This window comes from Heloderma suspectum, chromosome 2, assembly GCF_057233095.1.
Source record: "Heloderma suspectum isolate Gila_16-S chromosome 2, 16-S_ref, whole genome shotgun sequence".
Taxonomy (NCBI): Eukaryota; Metazoa; Chordata; class Lepidosauria; order Squamata; family Helodermatidae; genus Heloderma; species Heloderma suspectum.
The window spans coordinates 382,580,013-382,605,335 of NC_139459.1; the positions used below are offsets into that span (position 1 = coordinate 382,580,013).

A 25,323-nucleotide genomic window follows, 5' to 3' on the forward strand; every position below is an offset into this window, starting at 1 on the left:
TTCCCTTTGAAACCAATGACCTAAGCAGAAGAATCGAAGGCAACATGAGGTAACTTCTTGCACCTTGCCTGAAAAGCATGGTGTATTAAATAGGTCCTGTGCTACTTGTGCTGAGATCTAGAGCAGCTGGGAATGACCACGACTGTGGTGCCGTTCGGTGGAACTCTCTTTCAGCTCAAAAATCATTGTATTCATGACGACACTGCAGCCTCACCCTTGCAAGACTTTTCTGGCTTCTTCTGTCCAGCTGACTTTGGAGCTGAGAGCACCATTCAGAAGGAGCAAAACACCAGAACCACCATGGTATCACTGCCGCTCCTGCTGCTGCTGTTGCTGCCTCATGCAGCCTGCAAGATGAAAAAGGAAGAATGTCCCTTGGCTCCCATCAGAAATCAAGATGGAGCACTCAATTACTACCGGCCAGGAGACTACCTCATTGGTGGAGTCTTATCTTCCCAATATCTTAGGTATCTCCAGCCATACATCTTTTCTGAGTCCCCTTCCACCAGGGTTGATTGGTAAGTAGTGATGATTCCCAACCTGGACAGCCATTGCCCCCATTTACTGGAAATCACCCCTATTTCCTCATACCCCTTCTCCTCTCTAGTAATTCACTCTCCCTACTTTGCCCCTGTTGTGCCTTTTGAAGGAAAATTATGAGCATCACTAGCATTAAGGCAGTATCTTATTCAGCATGATCACATATGGGTGGATAATCAGAGACCTCCTGCATAGTTGCGACCAAAGAACAAACACCCTGTGACAAGACACAGGGTCAAGCTATGGTGTCTCTTTCTTGGGCATAGCCTAAACAAAACATGCCATCACGTGGCTTTCCCCTCCATCCCCAGCATTAATGCTTATTACAAGGTAGCAAAGGGATACAATTGAACTGAAGCTATTCTGCAGTAAGCAGAGCCAAATGCAGCACCATTGCAATTGAATATTCAGAGAGACAGTGAATGAACAGGCTGTGTTCCTTGGTGTGACAATTGGGGGAGACCCTTTCAAGAATACACACACACACACAAACACACACACACACACACATTTTTCAGGGCATGTGATTGTTATATTTCCCAGTCCCGATTGGAAGTAGCTTCCGGAAAAGTATCAGCAGAATGTATGTCCCATATCTGACAATAACATCGTGAGATATAGGACACACATTCTGAGTGTATAGATCCTGAAGTTTCCCCTCTTGTCAAGCATGCCATTTTCTTCTGTCTGTTCTATTGAAAGCAACTGCAAATCCAAGAGAAAATGTGAAGCTGAGTTTAAATGTCTTGCAAAAGGCTGCTCCAGTCTGGGGGTAAGAATCGTGTGTGTGTGTGAGTGTGTGTGTATGATAGAATGACTAACAATGAGTATTCCATATTTAAGCTTCCACCCCCATCGGGCGCTGTGCTGTTTAATGGATAGCAGGAGTTGTTGTTCAGTCGTTCAGTCATGTCCGACTCTTCGTGACCCCATGGACCATAGCACGCCAGGCCTTCCTGTCCTGCGCTCTCTCCCGGAGCATGCTCAAGTTCATATTCATTGCATCCGTGATGCTATCTAGCCATCTCATCCTCTGCCGTCCCCTTCTCCTTTTGCCTTCAGTCTTTCCCAGCATCAGGGTCTTTTCCAGGGAGTTTTCTCTTCGCATTAGGTGGCAAAAATATTGGAGCTTCAGCTTCAGGATCTGTCCTTCCAATGAGCACTCAGGGTTGATTTCCTTTAGGATGGACTGATTTGACCTCCTTGCAGTCCAGGGCACTCGTAAGAGTCTTCTCCAGCACCACAGTTCGAAAGCATCAATTCTTCGGCGCTCAGCCTTCCTTATAGTCCAGCTCTCACAGCCATACATTACTACTGGGAAAACCATAGCTTTGATTAGACGGACCTTTGTCGGCAAGGTGGTGTCTCTGCTTCTTACTATGCTGTCTAGGTTGGCCATAGCTTTCCTCCCAAGGAGCAAGCGTCTTTTAATTTCATGGCTACAGTCACCGTCTGCGGTGATCTTGGAGCCCAAGAAAGTAAAATCTGTCACTGCTTCCATTTCTTCCCCTTCTATATGCCAGGAAGTGATGGGGCCAGATGCCATGATCTTCGTTTTTTTAATGTTGAGTTTCAAACCAGCTTTGGCACTCTCCTCTTTCACCCTCAACAAGAGGCTCTTGAGATCCTCTTCGCTTTCTGCCATTAGGGTGGTATCATCTGCATATCAGAGGTTGTTGATAATTCTACCAGCAATCTTAATTCCGACCTCTGATTCATCCAACCCGGCATTTCTCATGATGTACTCTGCATATAAGTTAAATAAGCAGGGTGGCAATATGCAGCCTTGTCGTACTCCTTTCCCAATTTTGAACCAATCGGTTGTTCCATGTCTGGTTCTTACTGTTGCTTCTTGACCCTCGTACAGGTTTGTCAGGAGACAGGTAAGGTGGTCTGGTACTCCCATCACTTTAAGAATTTGCCACAGTTTGTTGTGATCCACACAATCAAAGGCTTTAGCGTAGTCAATGAAGCAGAAATAGACGTTTTTCTGGAATTCTCTTGCTTTCTCCATGATGCAGCGAATGTTGGCGATTTGATCTCTAGTTCCTCTGCCTCTTCTAAACCCAGCTTGTACTTCCAGTAGTTCTCGGTTCACATACTGCTGAAGCCTACCTTGTAGGATTTTGAGCATCACCTTGCTGGCATGTGAAATGAGCGCAATTGTGCGGTAGTTTGAACACTCTTTGGTGTTGCCCTTCTTTGGAATTGGAATGTAAACTGACCTTTTCCAGTCTTGTGGCCACTGTTGAGTGTTCCAGATTTGTTGGCATATTGAATGCAGCACTTTAACAGCATCATCTTTTAGGATTTTAAATAATTCGGCTGGAATACTGTCATCTCCGCTAGCTTTGTTGTTACTAATGCTTCCTAAGGCCCACTTGACTTCACTCTCGAGGATGTCCGGCTCAAGTTCAGTGACCGCACTATCATGGCTATCAGGGACATTCAGATCTTTCCTGTATAGTTCTTCTGTGTATTCTTGCCACCTCTTCTTAATCTCATCTGCTTCTGTTAGGTCCCTGCCTTCTTTGTCCTTTATCATGCCCGTCTTTGCACAAAACGTTCCCTTGAGATCTCCAATTTTCTTGAAGAGATCTCTCGTCTTTCCCATTCTGTTGTTTTCCTCGATTTCTTTGCATTGTTCATTTCAGAAGGCCTTCTTGTCTCTCCTTGCTATTCTCTGGAACTCTGCATTCAGTTGGGTATATCTTCCCCTTTCTCCCTTGCTTTTCGCTTGCCTTCTTTCTTCAGCTACTTGTAAAGCCTCATCAGACAGCCACTTGGCTTTCTTGCATTTCTTTTTCTTTGGCATGGATTGAGTTGCTGCCTCCTGAACAATGTTACGGACCTCCGTCCATAGTTCCTCAGGCACTCTGTCTATCAGGTGTAATCCCTGAAATCTATTCCTCACCTCCACTGTATATTCATCAGGGATATGATTTAGGTCATACCTGAACGGTTTAGTGGTTTTCCCGACGTTCTTCAATTTCAGCCAAAATTTTGCAAGAAGCAGCTCATGATCTGAGCCACAGTCAGCTCCAGGTCTTGTTTTTACTGACTGTATGGAGCTTCTCCATCTTTGGCTGCAAAGGACATAATCAATCTGATTTCGATATTGACCATCTGGTGATGTCCATGTGTAGAGTCGCCTCTTGTGCTGTTGGAAAAGAGTGTTTGCTATGATCAGCATGTTCTCTTGGCAAAACTCTATTAGCTTTTGTCCTGCTTCATTTTGTACACCAAGGCCATGCTTGCCTGTTATCCCGGTGATTTCTTGACTTCCTACTTTAGCATTCCAATCCCCTATGATGAAGAGGACATCTTTTTTTAGTGTTAGTTCTAGAAGATGTTGTAGGTCTTCATAGAACCGATCAACCTCAGCTTCTTTGGCCTCAGTGGTTGGGGCATAGACTTGAATTACTGTGATGTTGAATGGTTTGCCTTGGATTCGTACTGAGATCATTCTATCATTTTTAAGATTGTACCCCAGTACTGCTTTTCCCACCCTTTTGTTGACTATGAGTGCTACTCCATTTCTTCTAAGGGATTCTTGCCCACAATAGTAGATATGATGGTCACCTGAATTAAATTCGCCCATGCCTGTCCATTTGAGTTCGCTGATTCCCAAGATGTCGATGTTCAATCTTGCCATCTCATGTTTGACCACCTCCAGCTTACCTTGATTCATTGATCTGACATTCCAGGTTCCTAAACAATATTGTTCTTTACAGCATCGGATTTTCTTTTCACCACCAGACACATCCACAGCTGAGTGTCCTTTCGGCTTTGGCCCAGCCGCTTCACTCTTTCTGGCGCTACTTGGAAATACCCTCTGCTCTTCCCCAGTAGCATATTGGACACCTTCCGACCTGAGGGGCTCATCTTCCGGCGTCATCTCTTTTAGCCTTGTGATACGTTCCATGGTGTTTTCTTGGCAAGAATAGTGGAGTGGGTTGCCATTTCCTTCTCCAGTGGACCACATTTTGTCAGAACTCTCTGCCATGACCTGTCCGTCTTGGGTGGCCCTGCACGGCATAGCTTATGGCTTCACTGAGTTACGCAAGCCCCTTCACCACAACAAGGCAGTGATCCATGAAGGGGATAGCAGGAGTGGCGGCGTGGAATTCCTGCAGGAAAAAAAAAAGTGGTATGAGTGGTGTAGTGCCTACAAATTGTCCTCTAGATTAAGGCCATTGTGCCTAAGACGTTTCACTGAATATACACACGTGCACATGCATTAGTGTGTCTGTGTGTGTGTATGAGGCCTACCTGGTGCAAACACTGTTTTCTTCTCAGAGCCAAGTTAAGACCTTTGTCTTCTCTCAGGCATTTCACAGCATGTGATGAGTTCTTAATCAGGTCCTCGTTTTGTCCTACGTTCATTAATTCATTGATTAGAATCGTTCAAGTCTATGTTGTCTAGGCAGGATCCACCTGTGACTCTGAGATAGCACAAATGACACTGCACTAGCGGAGTCTAGGATCTGAACAATGCGCCAGAGAAGAATCCAACTAAAGTTACATTTGCGTGAGTCTGGTTGGGCAGGGGGCCTTGCATTATGGTTGTGCAACACTTTGAGCCACCAGATGTGCAACCAGTTGTGACATGCCTTGGGCACTCTGGTTCAGGTACACAACTGCTTGCCCCCCTTGTGCAACCCCTTTTGCAATCTGTTGCGTAACTACTTTGCAGCTGCTTTGCAACTGGCTGTGCAATGGAACGATTCTGGAGAGCTCCGCTAGTGGTATTTGAGTTTGCGGAACATCACCACTGATTTCTGTAAATGGCTTTAGTCTTTGTAAAATGCACTATAATTTCTGTAAAATCCCAGAAAGCTTCAGTGACGGGGTAGTATAGAAATGTAACATAAATATAGACATAGATTTTGTTCTTTGAACACTGTGGACTTGCTCTCTCCAGGAATGAGGCATAATCTCTCCATCTTTGTTTTGAAATGGCCAATGGATAGTTATTTACTGGCAACAAGATTAGATTTGCTGCTCCCCACAAGCATACAAAATATCATGTGAGGATCAGCTCTTCTGAGATTTAGATTCCCCTCAGAGGGCTTTAGATTTTAAAAAGGAAGTAAATGACATTTTGTTTTCATTTATTGTTTTGCAGTTTGCTAGTTCCAAGGTACTGGCACATCCTGGCCTTCTTGTTTGCCATTCAGGAGATCAACCAGAACCCCAGGCTCTTATCCAACATCACCCTGGGCTATGATGTCTATAAGTCCTACTTCGATGGAAGAACCACTTCCTATGCTTTGCTACAGCTGGTTGCTGGTGGGGAAAGCAATCTTCCAAATTATAACTGTGGGAGAAACAATCACCTGCTGGCTGTCCTTGAAGGGGCTGAAACTGACCTCTCCATCCTGATTTCAACCATGTCAGGCATCCACAAAATCCCACAGGTATGATTTGGGAATGGAGAGGATGCGAGGTGCACAGAAATATGAGCTGAGCACTTGCTCGGCTTGAATTCCACTTCAAGGTGCCTCTGCCCACTGGAAAAGCTGGTCCTCTGGAGTTTGTGCTGAAGGATTGTAGGAGCCATGGTGGAGCTTTGGAATGGGAGCCAGGGCATCAAAAAGTGACATTGGAGGAGGACCATAATCAGTTCTTGCCTCAGGAGCTGGAGTGGTTGGGCAGGTGCCGAGGGACCATGGGGTAAGAACCCTTCTAATCCCAACTTCTAATCATTAGGTGGCACCTAGATGGAAGCAGAGCCCAACCAGCATCTTGCACCCATATGTACATTTTGCACCCATATATTTTGCACCCATATATGCACCCGAGGGTTCTTAAGCGCTTTTGAAAACTTTCCTGTCTCCTTACTGCTGAAGTTACACTACAACACAGGGAAGTCAGAATGATGCACATGACAACAGGGAGAAGCTAAAGCAGTGGTGGGTAAAATGCATACAGCCCCATCCTGGTCACTGCCATCATTCTGCTGCTGCATTTCCACACTGCCTGCCAGCCAGATTATGCTGGGAAACATGGTATGCACTCCCTGCACAATTTTCTTTCCCAGCAGAATCACTTGAGGTTGACCAACTTGTCCCATTCATTTCAATCGGTCTACTCTAAGTATGACTTTTTTTGGATTCTACCCTTTGATTTCAGCTGTGTGATTTGTTCTGATGATGATGGATTTTAGGCCCCACAGTTTTCTGCTGGAGACAATGCACCCCCAGATACACGTTTATCTCCAGAATCAGAGAATTTATCTCTGGAGAATTTATCTCCAGAGGCACTATGCCTATATACACCAGTTGGTGGGGACATGGTCTGAAGGGTGCTGTTGCACCCATCTCTTTCTCAGGGTTTCACACGTGCACTGGTTGGCCACTGTCAGAACAGAATGCTGGACTACATGGACGTTTGATCTGCTCCAGCATGGCTTTTCTTCTGTTCTTATGGTCTTCTTATAATGTTGCCCACCACTGAATGAAAGGCTCACCCACACAGCCTTTCCCACTCATGTTGTCAAGTCATGGCTGTCATACCTGAATGAGGCTCTAATGTGACCCCAATGTGTTTGACAGGCTGTGCGGTGCCTGATCCTGCTATGAAACCATTTAAGCTTCATGACCAGATCTGGGGGCAATGGTGTCTGTGGACTCACAAACTTGCCCACGCCTTCGCTAAAGCCATGGCCTTACAGCCTTTTCTGCTCATTTTGCCCCTTGTTGGCTGTAATTCATCAATAATGCTCTCGTCTGTCCCCCAAACAGTTACAGAAACAGAGTTGGATATGGGAGGGCTAAATCTTCCCTTCCCGGTTGGGTCACCTGAGACAAGGAGCAGGTTCAACCTACATCTAGAGGTGTCTTCAGCTGTATAGCTCTACTTAATTTTGTATAAGTGAAAGGTTAGCATCCACTCCTATGGGGAAAAGAAAGGGAGAGACTTTGGGATGCTGTTGTGTGGAGATGGGGTGGAGTGGATTGGTTTCCACTGACAAGCAACCCAGCGGACTTCTTTTGCAAGTCACACAAAGAATGGCAGCACCAAAAAGCATTCTTGGGGAATTTTGGCATCCCACCTCAACATATACGACCCAGCTGTCATGATGACACACCTTTTGTTAGATGTTAATAATTCTGGTCAACAATTATTTGATATTGATTTTGTTTTGTTTTGTTTGTTTCTTTATTTTTTGTTTACCTTCCATTAAAAGCAAGGTATGAACATTACAGCAAAATGGGGACTGTGCAGAATAAACCCAAAATTGCAATGAGCACCAGAATTAAACAAAGCCATACAATATTGTTGGTTTGTTATATATTTTTAAAAAGTTAAACTCCAGCCTTTTCCTTTCCTCACTAGATGAGTTATGGCTTTGTTGCACATGTTCTTAATGATAAAACAGAATTCCCTTTTGTCTACCGGATGGCCCCAAGGGAAGAAAGCCAGTACCCGGGGATCGTCCAGCTCCTCCTGTTTTTTGGATGGACGTGGATTGGCCTTTATGCTCCAGACACCGACAATGGAGAGAGGTTTATGAGGGCCTTGACACCACTCACGATCAGTCATGGGATTTGTGTGGCCTTCTCAAAAAGACTACCAAGAAATATTGTGTACCAAATGTCTGAGAATGAACTACCTGTAATGTGGGGAATGGTCAAAGTAATGGTTTTCTATGCAGACTCCCACTATGCCTTTATTCCAATTATCCTTTTACAAAAAAAACTTGAAATGAAACAAAGTGGGGGAAAACTCTGGATCACAACAACTTTTCAAGACATCAATCTGATCTTGTCTGATGATCCTTCTTTCTTTCCATTCCTCCATGGTACTTTGTCATTCATAATAAAGACCTCCAAAAGGACAAAATATGAGTACTACGAACCAATTTCTGTTCCTACTGCACAGTTTTGGGAAAGAGCCTTTCACTGTTTGTATTCAAAGCATGTGTTATCCAAGAAAAGTTGGACAAGATGCGTAGAGAAAGAGCAACAGGCCATGCTGCCCCAAGAGGAGATAGAGAGAGCCCTGTCTCAAGACAGCTACAGTACATACAACAGCGTCCAAGCTGTGGCACATGCCTTAGATGGTGCATATTCATTCCGATATAAATGGATGTTGATGGTGGGCAGAGGAGGCAAGCCAGAACATCAGAGGGTGCAGCCCTGGCAGGTATTCCTTTCTCCCTTTCTTACACCACTGCCAGTGGAAGCTGGTGGCTCTTGTTTCAGTGGGGCTGTAAATCCTCTCTGACTTTCAGTCAGAACCAGTCCGACCAATACAGGAGCTATGCACACTGCTGAACCCTATCACCAAAATGGGTTCAGCACCTTCGATATCTCCAGTAGAGTTCTAACTGCAACCCAGAGCAGATTCACAGGAATCACAGCCCTGTTGAAGTGGGATGCACCAAGATCCACTGACTGCTGCAAATGGCCAAAGATTCAGGATGGAAATGACTGAACATCTGTTAAAGCATGTAGTCATCCCTACTGTGTGGCAATCTCAGCAGCAAACGAGCTGTTTGTCATGCCTCCTTTGCATCCTCCCTGGGAGTTATTCTGAGTAGTCCAGAGATTATTAGTGCACTCTCCATAAAACTGTCAACTGGACAGCTCAGGAAGGAGTGGTGATCGTTTTTTGAAGAACCTTGAGGATAAGATCATTTGTCTTTGCAGTGAACTTGATACTGTACTTGTAGCAGATTCACTTCGGGTTTCTGGTGCATCTTGCTGGTCTTCTGAGATCCATTTCTGTTATTGTGCTTGATGAAAGGGGCAAGGCTCTTGGAGTGAGGCCCCCAATCATGAGCCCTCCCAAACCTGGCCCTTCATGGCTAGAAAAAGGAAGGTGGGGCAGGGGTGGGGGTGGAATGTTTTGAAGGCCCTCAACTTCCCCTCTCAAGAAATGCGGCATCATCTCTCCATCTTTCTTTTTGAATAGCAAGTGTATTTTTATTTACTATTTATTTACAAATGTATGTATTTATTTCTATACCACCCAATAGCTGAAACCTTATGGGTGGTTCAGAGAAATTGCAAACTACAAATATAATAAAATAAAAATGGAATATACCGTCTTTAACATACAATTACACACATTTTAAATGCCAAAATAGTTATAGCAAGATAGTTGAGCTGATAAAAACAACGGAGTTAAATGCACCACAATATGCCATGACATGCCTGGGAGTAGGGGGCAGTCTTAAGCTGGCGTCAAAGACATGACAGTGTTGGTGCCATGCAGATTTCAGTACAGAGAGCATTCCATAATCTGGGGGCTACCACTAAGAAGGCCCTCTCCCTTGCTGCCACCTTCTGAGCCTCCCACTGAGGAGGCATTCAGAGGAAGGACTCAAATATGGATTGTAGTGTCCAGTTGGGATCGAGATGAGAGAGGCCTTAGAATCTGTGAAACATGGACACAACATTGTTAACAAAATCTGTACATCCCTAGAAAAGACATTGAGTATGTTTTCATGTTTTCTAAATGGTAGCTGTTTTTTCTGTCATTCCAGCTTCACTCTTTTTTAAGAGACGTCCAGTTCTCTAATGCTTCTGTGAGTGAACTGTATCTGGATGAACATGGAGAGCTGGAAGCTGACTTTGAATTCATTAATTGGGTGCTGTTTCCCAATTTGACTCGTGGTCGAGTGAAAATCGGGAGTATGAAGAGACAAGAAATCACAGACAGAAAGCTTACCATTAACTCAGAAACCATTGTGTGGCCTGGGCATTTTAATCAAGTAAGGATTAGTGTCATAGTTTGGGCTTGTGGCATCTTTTAAACACAAATAATATGTGGTTAATACTAGGGCCGTGCATGGCTTTGGTGCAAATCTGAATAATGAACTAAATCGGGGAGCTTCAGGGTGCCTCAGTAAGATCCGAAGTGGATCAGACGAGCACCGAGGCAGTCTGAAGCAAAGCGGGTCACGACCAGACTGCCTCAGTCTAAAACAGAGATTCAGAGCTCTTCTCACACCCTCTGAATCGAAATGTATCCCCTTGTGAAAGGTCAGGGAGGGGGAGAGGAGGACGAGGAAGACGAGGAGGAAGGCAGCTTTGGTGAATGGCAACTCTGGTTGCCAAATTAGGGCTGAACCTAACCTGGCAGTCTCCAGTCAGTGACAGAGGGGGTGTGAGACTTCACGTATCGGAGATATCAGCCTGTGTTTGCTTCATTGCAAGAGACAGTGCTCTTAGGGGTCAAAGGCAGCTGGTAGAATGGATTAGTTCATTGGCAAGATCTGGTGTGTGTGTGTGTGTGTGTGTGTGTGTGTGCATGCACGCATGCGCGCGTGTGGCACTGCAGATATGTTCTTCTTATTCTTTCCCAACCGGCTCTTTTCAATTCGACTATTCTGTTGCTTTCTTTTCTAGAAAATGTCTTTTAAAAAACAAAAATGTTTTTCAAAAAAACACATTTGTTCCTCCTTTTGTTGCCTTGTTCTTTGCCCCCACCCCACCCTTTTGAATTTTTCAACTATTCTTATTACCTTCCTTCCTTCCTTCCTTCCTTCCTTCCTTCCCTCCCTCCCTCCCTCCCTCCCTCCCTCCCTCCCTCCCTCCCTCCCTCCCTCCCTCCCTCCTTCCTTCCTAGATCATTTATAAAACATAACTGAAAATTAAAAAAAGAAAGAAGAATTTAAAAAGTAGTTCAAATCTTTTTTCATAGTTTTCCAGCTAGATGCTGAAAGAAAAGAACATATTTTACAAAGCAATTCCCTTTCCTTTTTCTTGGATCTCCCCATTCCCTGCCCTTCTCAGTTCCGATATTCCTTCCCTTCCCATTTTTGAACTCTATAACTTTTCCCTAAAAAAATCCAAAACAAAACATGCATTTTCTTTGCTTGTACATAGTTCTGTATTTGGTTTTCTTTTCCTCTTGTGTTTCTGTAGCTGTGTGTCTTTTTCTGTCTGTGCGTGCGCTTCTTTGCAGTCAAGGAAGCAGCGTTTGGAAAAGGACTACACACAAGTCCACATTTCAAAATACGGCAGGCAAAGCACTACACACATGATCAACATATATTCTTTATATTTAATACTACATTGTGTGGTAAAGCAAGCCCAAAATGTGGCATTTTCGGGGCTTGGGCATTGGGGCTGCCCTTGGCCCAGATTTCATGCACTTCTGTGCAACCAGTGAAAAGTTATATCTCTTTGCATTGAGAGTTTGTGATGAAAACACAGCACAGCCTGCCTGCCTGCCGGCCTGTTTTGTCAGGCAATGTGTATTCCATTCAGCCAAAGACAGCCTGAGTTTGTCACTCAATATCCCTTTATGAACTTTGGTTTGAGTTTCTGTGAGAACAGCACATTTGCTCTGTGCCTAGCACAAAAATATCTGGGGTAAACTGTCTGAAATTTGGCAAGTGGAATCCCCTCCAAGGGGGTTGCCAGGTCTCCAGATTTCATGTACCTCTGTGGAAACAGTGAAAAGTTATGGCCATTTCTGTTTTCCAATGCAAGTCATTGGGAAAACTTCAATGCCAAATAATTTGTATATCCGAATCTCAGTTCAGCTGCGAATCTGATGGGAAGTGGGTTGGGTGCGAATCAGTCTGAAGCAAAGCAGGGGGACTTTGTACAGCTCTAGATAATATCTATGAGGTCTCTAGAAATGTCTCTTCACTTCATTTTCATTTCCGTAGACACAAATATTCCTAACATGTTTTCCTTGCCGTTCATTCTCTTTATTGCTAGACTGTGCCTCGTTCCAGGTGTGTCAAGAGCTGTCGCCCTGGATATGCCAAGGAGGTCCAGGAAGGAGAGCCACCATGCTGCTATGCTTGTGCTCCCTGTGCAGAAGGGACAATCTCCACTCAGGAAGGTGGGTGACTTCAGAGGAGTGCGTGCTCCTTTCGGAAATACAGCAAATGTTTGGGTTTGTTTTTTGCCTAAACACTAATCAGAGGCTCTCTTCTGCATCCTCCTACCATCTGAAATGAGGTGACTGGTGACCCCATATGGGGCCTTTTGGTTGTGGTGCCCCACCCTTTGAATACCGACCCCAGGAAGGCTCATCATCTGTGATGCCATTCTAGTGCCAGGTGAAGACGTCTTTATTTGCCCAGCCCTTTCAGCCCACAGAGTGAATCTGGTTTTAATGACGTGTTTCTCCGTTCTACCAGATTTCAATGCTGTTCTTGATTGTTTTCTTTTAATTGTGATTCATTGATCTTGTTATACTATCTTTTATATTTCTGGCTTGTAAATCATCCTAACACTTTTTCTGAAGGGCAGGCTCAAACGGCATAGAAACAAATGAATTACTCTAATTAATCAGATTTTTTCAGAGAAGACTTAAAAGACATTTTGAACTTTTCTCCCTTCTTGGCTTGAGTGTTTTAATACCCAACACTAATGCCATAAATCACCCACTCCCCTGCTCTGCTTTATACATGATTAAGGCAGGCCCAAATGTAAAGACACAGGGCTGTCTAGACGTAGGACGTTTCCTGCAAAATGTGGAGACTGATGGCTCCCTTTTCAATGGGGCCATGCATCCATCCTTGGGTTCAGTCAGAACCAGCTCAAATGCTAAAGATCTATCCAATGAGCTGAAACCATTTTTGGGATAGAGTTCAACACTTTCAATAGCTCCTTTACAGCTCTCGCTGGTTCTGACTGAAACTTAGAATGAATTCGTATCCCCACCAAAATTGGAGCCACCAGCCTTCACTGTACACAGTGCACCTTCTTTTCCCTGGTTTAAAGCACACCATACAAAAACAGCTCTTCATTTAATGTGACTGGGACAGCGATGTCATTACAGACATAGGCCAGCCTCCATCCCACAGAAAGAATCCTATGCAACGTGCTGTGATTCTGTGGCAGACATGCAGGTGCTCCTTGGCAAAAAGGGGGATGTAAAAATGGTGTCAAGTTCAAGAAGGAAAAGTTGGAAACCTCTGCTCCACAACATTATCTAACTCTGTCTTGATCACACCACTCTCCTGACCAGTGTCGATTCACTCTTCTACTGCTTTAACCCCCTTTTGCAAAATTGTCCATGAAAGGGTAAGAACAGAAGACTTTATGAAAGATTGATGCTTGGGGTATGAAACCTAATGAAGCACCCTTGGGAATAGCAAGACTGATGATGCAGGTGGAGTGTTGGGCTTGGACTGGGAAGAAGCAAGTTCAAATCCCTGCTCACAGACAGGGCTTCCTGCCTTGGCCCGCTTGTTACGATTTTGCCTAGCATATCTCACAGGGCTGTTCAAAAGACTAAAATAGGACAACCACATAGATCATACCCTGGACATTGTTTCCCTAAACACAGCTGCTATTCCATCTCTGAACAAAACAGGAAAATGACTTCATCCCAAATCAATTCATCCAGCTCAGTTTTGTGTAATCTGACTTGCAGGAGCCCAGTACTCTCTCACTGCCTGAGATCCTGCTTTTGTCACATGGCCACAGATTGTATCTTCTGAACACGAAGCAGGTCCTCTACAAGGAAACATGGGTCTCTCTCCCTCCCCTGCTATGAGTTCTTGTTTCCTGACCTCTTCCACATCCACATCTTTCTTCAAAATGTAACACAACACCGACAGTTCTGGATTCACACCTCATGTTCATCATGCTGAAATGACTCTTCTTCTTTTCAGATGAAGACCATTGCACCAAGTGTCCAGAAGATCAGCATCCAAACAAGGACCGAGATCAATGTGTCCCCAAGGATATAACTTTTCTGTCCTATAATGAAATGCTGGGGATCATTCTGACATCCTTTGTCCTATTCTTATCCCTAACAACAGGATTTGTTTTAGTAGTCTTCACTAAATTCCTAGAAACTCCAGTAGTCAAATCTAATAACCGGGACCTGTCCTACATTCTCCTGATCTCCCTCCTGCTTTCCTTCTTGTCCTCCTTCCTGTTCCTTGGCTGGCCAAAGAAGGAGACCTGCCTTCTCCGACAAACGGCCTTCAGCATCATCTTCTGTGCTGCCGTCTCTTCTGTGTTGGCCAAAACGATCACTGTGGTGCTGGCCTTCCTGGCCACAAAGCCAGGGAACCAGGTGAGGAGATGGCTGGGGAAGAGTCTTGCAAACTCCATCGTAATTTCTTGTTCCAGTGTCCAAGTTGTTATCTGCACTATCTGGCTGGGCATCTCTCCACCCTTCCCTGACTCTGACATGCACTCTCAGCCTGGACAGATCATCCTGCAATGCAACGAAGGATCTGTGGCGATGTTCTATACTGCACTTGGCTACATGGGCTTCTTGGCTGCCATCTGCTTCATGGTGGCTTTCCTAGCCAGGAAGCTGCCTGCCGCCTTCAATGAAGCCAAGCTGATCACCTTCAGCATGCTGGTCTTTTGCAGCGTTTGGGTGTCCTTTGTGCCCTCCTACCTCAGCACAAAGGGCAAATACATGGTAGCTGTGCAGGTCTTCTCTATCTTGGCCTCCAGTGCTGGGATCCTGGGCTGCATCTTTCTTCCCAAGTGCTACATTATTGTACTGAGACCTGACCTGAATTGCAAGGAGCATCTCATGAAGAAAAACAACCATGGTGCCTGATCTTTAGTACTGGGGATGGGTTAGAATTCTGGTCCAACCAGGAACAGATAAGGACCATGGCTTCTGCTGGGGGCAAGTATGGAATGTATCCATGGGCTGTTGGTTTCCAGTGGGATTCTGGTAGATCCAGTAGTATTGAGCAGCATTCCTTGCAAGGAGAAGGAGCTCTCAAAAAATCATAGTAATCTTTTCCATTGGGGTCACATCGCTGTAGAAATGAAGAAGGGAGAAGTGTCTGCATCTTTGTTAGTTGAGGAGAGAAAGATGACCTATGGAGGCCCATGGTCTGCTGTTTAAAAAAGCTATGGATCAGGAGGTTCTGGAAGCCACCAGGACGAATCTCCAAAGAGGAACCCAACTGGCAGGGCCCCAGCACCTTCCTCTTTTTGCCAGCCAGCCTGGCAAGGGGAGGGAACTGTTGGCCTGGTCTCACCTGTGTTACAGTAGCATCAGCACCACATCAGAGGCCCAGAGAGGATCACTCGAGTCTCTAACCTAGCAGGGATCAGGTGACAAAAGGAACCAACACAGTCTCTCTGCTGATTCTGACCTGACTCCAGACCCTGAACTATTTGTGCAAACTAAGTTGCTGATTGCCTGCTATCATCAGCTGCTCTGTGGAATGGATTGTTATGAGCTGTTATTTTTAATATTCTTTCATAGTGGTTTGTATTAATACATTTCTAGGGCTGTGCACCTTCTTGGTCTTAATGATGAAGTGGGCTGGTGTGATTCTGGCCAAAGTGGTCCAGTTCTGGAGTGGGTTGAGAGCATACCGAAGCATTCCAAAGTGGGTTGGACCACACCTGTAACACTTCAGGCTGCTTTGGGCTGCCTCGGCCTGATCTATGCTCCCATCCTCCCAGCCACACAAGCAGTGGCTTGCTGTTTGGACAGGGGGTGGGTGCCGGGCTCACAGGGCTGCGTGTGAAAGTTGTTTCAGGTGTCTGGATTGGATTTCAGGTCAGGCAGGGCCAATTCGGAAGGTCCACATCAGCCTCTGGAGTGGGTCAAGGGATCTGTGCACAGCCCTAGCATTTCATTGGAATGCTAATTGGAATGAAAATCATTCCAGCTGCCTTGGAATGATTTTATCTTCACAAGTGAGATATAATTGACAGGAAAGAAGGAAGAAAGGAAGGAAGGAAGGAAGGAAGGAAGGAAGGAAGGAAGGAAGGAAGGAAGATAAGGAAAATTTCTTGGTTTAATTCTGTTCCTTATAAAACAGAGGTGCTACATTACTTCATTAAGAATAGAGGGATTGATAGGGGAAACTTGAATTGTTGTCCCTCCTCTGAGATCATCCAGACAAGTACTTTTTTGTGTTATGCACAACCCCCAACTATCAAGAAATATGACAGGCCAACACATTGACACCATGACTTTGCTAACAGAAAATATTTTTGCCTTTCAACTTTTTTAAAAAATGCATCCAGAGGAAGAATTCGGTATAACGTAGAAGCGGTAATCCTGCATCATGAATGCTTGTGCAGCCCAATGAAGTTGTTGTTTTATGGAGCAGACGTATTTGTTTAATAAAATTGATGATACAAAGTTTCACACTTTCTACTTTCTCCCCATGTCCATCATAATGAAGAGCATTTTAACTCAGTCCCTTCCTCAGTTAGCTTGAGGGAATGGAGTTCTCCCTCTCTTCTCTGGCTATGGATTTGGAAAAGCCTCTGGAATGGTTGGCCAACCAGACTACAGACCTATCAGTTTCCTCCCAAATGGCCAAAGCAGAGAAGGGGCTTTCCCAGCCCTGTGAGACATGACCCTTTTAACTAGGGATTTACAAAAGTCACTTACCTTTCCGACAGGGTGATTCGCGGTGGGGGGCAGGCACGCCGCACCTCCCCCCGAAATCCTGATCCAGCTGGCTACGCTCTGTAGAGATTCCATGGAGCCACCGGCCGGGGCCGCCCACCAGTGACGCCTGCGGCCGGACATCCGGCTGCTGAGCAACCTTCCGGGAAAAAAAAAAAGCGTATGCAAATGCAGCGGCTATGGCAGTCGATATTTGCGTTCCTTTTTTTTCGCTGTTTTAGCATACGTAAATATTTACTTAAGCCATTACAGAGAAAAAAAGGGGAACGCAAATAGCGTCCACTATGCTATTTGTGTTCTCCTTTTTTTTCACCGTAATAGCTTACGTAAATATTTACGTGGGCTAAAATAGCGAAAAAAACGGAACGCAAATGGTGGCCACCGTAGCCGCCACCATTTGCGTACACCGTTTTTCTTTTTTTAGTTTGCCATGATGGGCTATATAAGTATTTACATAGCCTATCAAGGAAAAGGCAGCTACGCAAATGGCGTGGTGGCCACCATTTGCGTGGCTGCCTTTGCCATCATAGGCTAGGTAAATACTAACGTAGCATATCACGGAAGCCTGGGCGGCCACCATTTGAATCCGCAGCAGCCGGCCGGCCGACAGACCAGCTGCCGCCACCTCCACCGAAGCCACCGCCAGAGCCGCTGCCGCCAGAGCATCTGCACCAGGTAAGCTTCATCCCGGGGGGGATTCCGCAGGAGAGGCGGGGGGGGGGGAGGCCGTTCCGCCACGTGTTTCGGGGGGCTGAATGCCAGTGCATTCGGCCTCACTGAAATCCATGGCGGAATATTCCACCATTCCTACTTTCAACTGGAGATGCCACAGACTAAACCTGGGCCCTTCTGAATCCCAAGAATATGCTCAGCCACTAATGAATGAAAATGTTTAAATAGGGGTTGCATTTATCAACAATCATATTAGAAGGAGTCAGACAGCTAGGTGCATGTAGCCTTGGATTGTCTGCTCTGAATAGCAGCAGCCCTCTAGGGTTTCAAACACAGGCCTTTCCAAGCCCTTCCAAACCTAGAGGTCTTTGCAAGCCCTCGAGGATGAGTCTGAGACATATTCCTATCATGTGCTGCTACCTGAGCTCCTTTGTCTGAAGAAATTGGGCAGAGGGTCCTGGGACCTGATGCAAACAAGGCACTGAGCCATCACCACCTCCCCACCATAGGCCCACCCACCCCTTGTCCATTGCCCTTGCCGGAGATGTTCCCCACCAATCCTTCCAGTGGGAAATCATCATCTCCCCCAGACCAACACTGCAACTGACCAGCCTCCTCCAAAGGAAAGAAGGAGAGGGCAGAAAAATGAACTGTTATCCTGCTCTGCAAATGCCAGCTCTGGCTTTGACCCTGAGTACGTCTATCCCCTAACCCCCAAATACAAGTCCCTCTTGATTGCAGGAGAGAACAACTAGAAGGGGGGGGATGTAATGGGGGGAACCACACTCACACACAAGCCCTCCTTTTCCTTAGTGGTTCAAGAATTGGAGACTTAGTGTCCTATATGATATGCTGACCTAAAAGATTAATGGAATGGAACTAATATAACTAATGGTTAGAATATCTGCAGGTTAGCTTCTTTCTATCTGTAGGTCTGCAGAATCATCACAAGATAAGAAAAATATTGGCATTGGAACAGGTGATCCTAACAACATACATCTATTTTGCAAAATAGAAGGGTTGGATCTAGGGATGTATGAACCCCCCAAAATTCTGTTTGTTCCGGGGGTCTGCAGTGGGAAAATCCTGGCTGAATGCCGCCCCACATTCATCGGATTTTGCGGGGTGGCTCTCCTCTATTTTCAACAGTGCCATTAGCCTACTGTTGTGAAATTACAGCCAAAAATTGCATAGTTGACAGCATTTGCCTCTGTAAAGCACTTCCTTCTATGTATAGCGTGGCCATTTATGCCACAAATTGTGGCCCTTGACACCACAATTTCCTTAGGAAGACATGATCACCACATATGATGTAAACTACAAAATGTCTGGCTTTATTTTTCCCATGATAGCTTAATGGCAGCTGCCATTAGCTTTCCATGCTGCTTAGAATGGAGGAGACCCACCTCACAAGAAATCCAGCAGATCCTGACGTGAGGGGACCCGGTCTGCTGTTGAATCCACAGGTCAGTTGCTTGAGAATCTGGCCTTCTTTGGGTCCCCAGCGGATTTCTCCACCATCCCAAGTTTGATCCAGGATCTCCCTTGTGTAAGAGGACCTTCTATGAGAGGAAGAGCTGCAATCACAGAAAGTCCCTCTGCCCTCTGCTGTAGCCGTCGCCATTTGCAAAGGCAGCTACGCAAACAGGGGCACTTCAGGGGATCTAAATCAACAACTGGAGAGGATCGGGGGTTTCATGCACAGCCCTTTTTTAGTGAGAACAAAAAGGATTTTATACCATTCATAAATAAAATTATTGTTGTTGTTCAGTCGTTAAGTTGTGTCCGACTCTTCGTGACCCCATGGACCATAGCACGCCAGGCCTTCTTGTCCTCTTCTCTCTCCCGGAGTGTGCTCAAGTTCATTCATATATAAAACACATTATTTTAAAAATATTGTTTAATTCATCTTTATTTCATCCTTTTCCATTTCTATTTTTATGTATGTTTTATAATGTACATGATAAATTATTTCAGTAGTGTGTGTATATCATTTATAAATACATACACATATATTAGGGGTGCATGCTCAAAGATGTTTACTGGCAGGGGGCATGAACAAAAACATTTGGAGACCACTGTCCTAGTAGAGATGTATGCATATGTGACGTGGCATGTAGTTCTCTTGCCGCCAAGATCAGAAAGCAATATTTAGCAAAGACAGCCATCCACTGCAGAGGAGATGAGTGAATTTGACTTACACCATGTCACTTACAGATCTATGACAGATTGTTTTTATATATTTTAAAATTCTGCATATTCGTGTTAAATGTATTATGTGTAACCTTGGCATGTTTTGCTTCTTTCTCTTAGGGTATGTATTTCTACCATATTCCTTATGGACCAATGACAGATTATTTCTCTATTTTTAAATTTGGTACATTATGTGTTATATATACGTGTTATACTTGACCTTGGCATTTTTTGCTTTTTCTCGGTGTGTGTATAGTTTATAAAGGCCATTGGCATGGGAAGGGGAGAAGGAGGAACCAACTGTCCAGATGATATAGATGAGTGCAGGCCACGTCGTCTGCTGGCCCTGTCCTTATCCGACAGGTTCCTGGTGGCCGGGCTACTGGCCCTCTTGCCTCGTGCTGTTGATATGCAAAGCCAGTTCCCAATGGATCCATGCTTTGGTTAGTGATGAACGAGTCGATCGGGCATGCGTCGCTGAAATCTGAGAGGGTGAGCTGTGTGAGGCCGATCTGGCCCACCTCTGCCCACCTGGGTATTCACTGCAGCATCAACCAAGGGAAGAGGCTATTAGGGGGAGGAACTGTGGTCATTAAGACTACCCAATAGTACCCTGACAGAGATGGCTGAGCATAGTGTTAGAGAATCCCAAGACAATGGTTCTGGGAGAATGAAACAGGCTGGCAGATGGCTAGAATTTAAGACTGATAAGATTCATAAGAACGTAAGAAGAGCCATGCTGGATCAAACCAAGGTCCATTAACCTAGCACTCTCTTCTCACACAGTAGCCAACTAGCCACTCATGAAAAACAAAGAGCAGAACATGAGGGCAACAGCACCCTCCCACCTATGTTCCCCTGCAACTAGTGTACATAGGCATACTGCCTCTGATACCTGAGGTGGCATATAGCCATCAGGACTAGTAGCCATAGATAGCCTTATCCTCCATGAATGTGTCCATTCCCCTTTTAAAGCCATACAAATGGGTGGCCATCACTATACCGCCGCCACCGCCACTACCACCACCAGGCCTTCCCTGTAGACTTCTGCCTGGCAGACTGCCAGTCCCTGCAGGACCAGGCCCCCAGGTACCCAGCCAGTTGTGCTGCTCCACCTGCCCCTTCCTGGAGGGGCTACATAAGCTGGCTGGCTGAGGTGGCCTGGGAGAGTCAGGGCCTGCAGGAGAGGCCACCACCACCACCGGGGAAGAGGCGTGCCTGCTGCCGCCGGGCCTGCCACCGGGCCTGCCGCCGGGCCTGTCGCTGCCGCCGCTGCCGCCGCTGCCACCACCACCACCAGGCCTTCCCTGGAGACTTCTGCCTGGCAGACCGCCAGTCCCTGGAGGACCAGGCCCCCAGGTACAGAGCCAGCTGTGCTGCTCCACCTGCCCCTCCCTGGAGGGGGTACATAAGCTGGCTGGCTGAAGTGGCCTGGGAGAGCCAGGGCCTGCAGGAGAGGCCACCACCACCACCGGGAAAGAAGCGTGGCCGCTGCCGCCGCCGCCGCCACTGCCGCCGCCGCCGCCACTGCTGCTGCTGCTGCTGCTGCTGCTGCTGCTGCCGCCACCACCACCAGGCCTTCCCTGTGGACTCCGGCCTGGCATTATTTTTAAGGGGATTTTTAATTGTTTGTTTGTTTGTTTTTTCTAGGGGATTTTGTTGTGTTTTTAGGGGTGGGTAGCCTGCCTGATAGGCGGGAGCGAGGGGGCATGTGTCCACCTGATGGAGGCAGTGGGGGGAGTGTTTGGGGCCAGAACATACCGAGGCTGGGTGGCAGGCGCTGGTGGAGCGCTAGGGGCAGACCATGCCAGGTAAGGGGAACAAGGGAGAGATGTGTAATATCTGTCCCCTGCTCCAGGCCTGTCCAGAGCCAAAGGATGGTTGGGGGAGGCGTGACCCCATCTTCTGGCCTTTGTTTGCTGCTCTGCAATGCCAGGTCTGTTACCCAGAAAAACTCCCTCATCCATGACATGATTCTGGATGAGGGTGCAGACCTGGCATGTATTACGGAGACCTGGCTGGCCGAGGCTGCTGCTCCAACCCTTGCAGCCATGTGTCCAGCTGGATTTTTGTATGCACAGCAGCCGAGGCCTGGGGAATGGGAGGGGGAGTGGCTGTTATCTACCAAGAGTCCTTGGTCTTTGCCAGAGCCCCTCTCCGGGAGACCAAGGTTGCTGAGTGCATGTACTGGAGGTTGAGCCCGAAGGGCAGTCTGGGGATTCTGCTCGTGTACCGTCCACCCCGCTGCACGACTGACTCCCTGGCTGAGGTGCTGGAGGTGGTCTCTGATGTGCGTGTACAGTCCCCTAACATATTGGTGTTGGGGGACTTCAACGTACATTCGGAGGCCATCCTCACAGGAGCACCTCGGGACTTCATGGAGACCATGGCCTCCTGGAAGCTGCACCCTATTTTAACTGGGGCCACCCATGTAGCCGGTCATGCACTAGACCTTGTGTTTGTTTCTGGAGAAGCGGGGAGTGATCTGGAAGTCGGGGGTATATCCACCACCCCCTTGTCATGGTCAGATCACTATCTGGTGATGTTGGACTTCTCGGTTCCACAACCCCTCTGCAGGGGTGGAGGACCCATTAAAATGGTCAGCCCCAGGCGTCTTATGGATCCAAATGGATTCCTGAATGCGCTTGGGGATTCTCTGGGGCACGCCAATGGCCACTCGGTCGAGACCCTGGTGGGAGGCTGGAATGCTGCAATCACTGGGGCATTAGATCAGGTGGCTCTAAAACACCCTCTCCCCCTGAACAGGGCTCGGACTGCACCATGGTTCAATCCGCGGTTACGAGCTTTGAAACAGGAGGTGAGATGGCTAGAGCACCGGTGGCGGAAGTCTCGCTCCAAAGACGATCAGACACGGGCTAGAGCTGTATCTTCAGCCTATCACATGGCAGTGAAGGCAGCAAAAAAGGAATATTATGCTGCCTCCATCGTGTCTGCAGAGTGCTGGCCCAGGAGGCTGTTCCAAGTGGTCCGGAGCCTGCTCGGTCCTGTGGCTCCGAAACCACTGGAGCATTCTAAGGCCTCCTGTGAGGCCTTGGTGGGGCACTTTGCAGATAAAATTGATCAGATTAGGTGTGTTACTCTGCACGCTGTAGATACAGTTAGTGAGCAAGAGGCGGCCTTTGGCAAACCGGTTTTGTGGGATCGGTTCCAGCTTCTTCCTCCTGATGAAGTGGACAAGGTGCTTTCATCTGTAAGGCCGACCACCTGCTTACTTGATCTTGCCCATCGTGGCTCATTATGGGCTGCAGAGAGAGACTGGGTGAGGGGATCAGGGCAGTGGTGAACACCTCCCTTGAGGAGGGAGTGATGCCATCAGACCTCAAGGAGGCAGTGATAAGACCGCTCTTAAAGAAGCCCTCCTTGGATCCTCAAGTTCTGAACAACTTTCGCCCAGTCTCAAATTTGCCATTTTGGGGCAAGGTGATTGAGCGGGTGGTGGCGGTGCAGTTGAAGGCACACTTGGCAGAAACTGATTATCTAGACCCATTTCAGTCGGGCTTCAGGCTTGGGCATGGGACAGAAATGGCCTTGGTCCCCTTGGTAGATGATGTGAGGAGGGCTATGGATAGGGGTGAATGCTCCTTCCTTGTTCTCCTCGACCTCTCAGCGGTCTTTGATACCGTTGACCACGGTATCCTCCTGGACCGCCTGGAGGGGTTGGGCATTGGAGACACTGTATTGCGGTGGTTACGGTCCTTCCTCTCCGGCAGGTACCAGAGGGTAGCACTGGGAGAGGAGGTTTTGGACCCGTGGCCACTCACTTGTGGGGTGCCACAGGGTTCCATCCTCTCCCCGATGCTATTTAACGTCTATGTGAAGCCGCTGGGGCTATCATCAGGAGGTTTGGGGTGCAGTGTCATCAATATGCGAATGACACGCAGCTCTACCTCTTGTTCAAATCTTCACCAAGGTTGGCCGTAGAATCCCTGTCCAAATGTCTGGAGACGGTGAGTGGCTGGATGGGGAGGAATAGGCTAAAGCTGAACTCTGACAAGACCGAGGTACTTTTGGTGGGAGACAAGAGGAGGCTAGGGGATGTTGACCTGGTGTTGAATGGGGTACGGCTACCCTTGAAAGACCAGGTCCGCAGCCTGGGGGTCATTTTGGACTCCCAGCTGTCCATGGAGGCTCAGGTGTCAGCTGTGAGCCGGACAGTGCTGTATCAACTCCATCTGATACGGCGGCTGCGCCCCTTCCTTCCCGACCATCTGCTCCCATCGGTAGTACATGCCCTGGTCTCCTCTCGTTTAGACTACTGTAATGCGCTCTACGTGGGGTTACCCTTGAAGACAGTTCGGAAACTGCAGCTGGTACAGAATGCGACGGCTCGCCTGATTAATGGCAGCTGCCGGCGAGATCACATCACTCCAGTGCTGAAGGAGTTGCACTGGTTACCAGTTGTTTTCCGGGCCAAATTCAAGGTGTTGGTTTTGACCTTTAAAACCCTATATGGTTCCGGCCCAGCATATCTTAAGGAGTGCCTCCAGCAGCACCAGACAGGCCGCTTAACAAGATCAGCCTCGGATGGCCTTCTCTCTGTCCCATCAGCGAGGACAGCTAGACTGGTGGGGACGAAGGAGAGGGCCTTTTCTGTGGTGGCCCCCTCTGTGGAACTCCCTCCCTAGGGAACTCCGTCATCCCCCCTCTTTAATGAGCTTCCGTCGTGCATTAAAAACGTGGCTGTTCAGGCAGGCATTTGGGGTGGGTTAGGGTACTTTAGAAAATGTTTTTATTGTAGAATTTTATTTTATTGTATGTTGTACATCGGCCAGAGTGGCTGGGTGACCAGCCAGATGGGCGATTAATAAATTAAATAATAATAATAATAATATACCCTGTGGAAGTAAATCCGAAGTTTAATTGTGTATCATAAGCTAATTAGTGTATGACCTAATGCACATGCGTGCGAGCTCAGGATCACGCCTACAGCTCACTCACTGTCACTGATAAATTTTATTTTATACATAATAGCCATTGCAAACAACAAAGTGTAGAAACAAATCATGTAATAACGGAACGTAAACCAGAGTCTAGTTCACACATCTCCTACACAGTCAACTGCAACAGCATTCAGAGTAACTACTAGGGATGTTGTGGGCACCCAATATAATGGTGGACTCCCCTCTACGTAGCCCCCTGGTCCCCATTCGTAGACCACCTAGTACTCACCAGACCTGTTCATGAGCGCCGCATGGTCCTCAGGCATCTGACAGCTGCCCGCTCCTTCCCTGAGCCACCATTTATGTGGAAATGATGGCTCGGGTCTTTCTGGGACTGCAGTGCTGCACACATTGCAGCCATAAGTGTGTGATCTACACAACATTCCAGGTGAGAATGGGCCATTCATACCTGCAGTGTTGCACAGATTGCAGCCATAAGTGTGTGATCTACACAACATTCCAGGTGAGAATGGGCCATTCACACCTGCAGTGTTGCACAGATTGCCCCTTTACGGCCGCGGTTTGCACAACGTTGCTCTGGAAAGGCCCAAGCCAAATCTTCTAAGCAAAATGGTAGCTCAGGGAAGGCGCGAGCAGCCCCTCTGCATTTGCCAGTCGCTCGCCG

The 25,323-nt window shown here is 47.0% G+C and overlaps 3 protein-coding genes across 3 annotated transcripts in view; all 3 read left to right on the top strand.

Moving 5' to 3' along the window:
• Positions 1–25,323, top strand: part of LOC146356375 (uncharacterized) — a 980,383-nt gene that overhangs the window by 478,504 nt on the left and 476,556 nt on the right. The window lies entirely within an intron of this gene.
• Positions 99–7,113, top strand: LOC146356384 (uncharacterized). The gene is made up of 4 exons (XM_084840964.1): positions 99–518; positions 5,669–5,960; positions 6,041–6,216; positions 7,098–7,113. The coding sequence occupies exons 1-4, from the start codon at positions 133–135 to the stop codon at positions 7,111–7,113; spliced, it is 870 nt and encodes a 289-aa protein (XP_084697090.1). The 5' UTR covers positions 99–132.
• On the top strand, positions 10,043–16,604 carry LOC146356385 (vomeronasal type-2 receptor 26-like). Its single transcript, XM_084832614.1, has 3 exons — positions 10,043–10,264; positions 12,225–12,351; positions 14,135–16,604. Exons 1-3 carry the CDS (start codon positions 10,187–10,189, stop codon positions 15,043–15,045), a joined length of 1,116 nt encoding a protein of 371 aa, XP_084688740.1. The 5' UTR covers positions 10,043–10,186; the 3' UTR covers positions 15,046–16,604.

What these genes read in the sequence shown, in the direction of transcription:
- LOC146356385 (XM_084832614.1), top strand. Translation starts at nt 10,187, where the DNA reads ATGAAGAGACAAGAAATCACAGACAGAAAGCTTACCATTAACTCAGAA. An exon ending in GGCCTGGGCATTTTAATCAA is followed by an intron (nt 10,265 to 12,224) that starts GTAAGGATTAGT and finishes CTTTATTGCTAG; the next exon opens with ACTGTGCCTCGTTCCAGGTG. An exon ending in GACAATCTCCACTCAGGAAG is followed by an intron (nt 12,352 to 14,134) that starts GTGGGTGACTTC and finishes TCTTCTTTTCAG; the next exon opens with ATGAAGACCATTGCACCAAG.
- LOC146356384 (XM_084840964.1), top strand. Translation starts at nt 133, where the DNA reads ATGACCACGACTGTGGTGCCGTTCGGTGGAACTCTCTTTCAGCTCAAA. An exon ending in CCTTCCACCAGGGTTGATTG is followed by an intron (nt 519 to 5,668) that starts GTAAGTAGTGAT and finishes ATTGTTTTGCAG; the next exon opens with TTTGCTAGTTCCAAGGTACT. An exon ending in GCATCCACAAAATCCCACAG is followed by an intron (nt 5,961 to 6,040) that starts GTATGATTTGGG and finishes TTCCACTTCAAG; the next exon opens with GTGCCTCTGCCCACTGGAAA.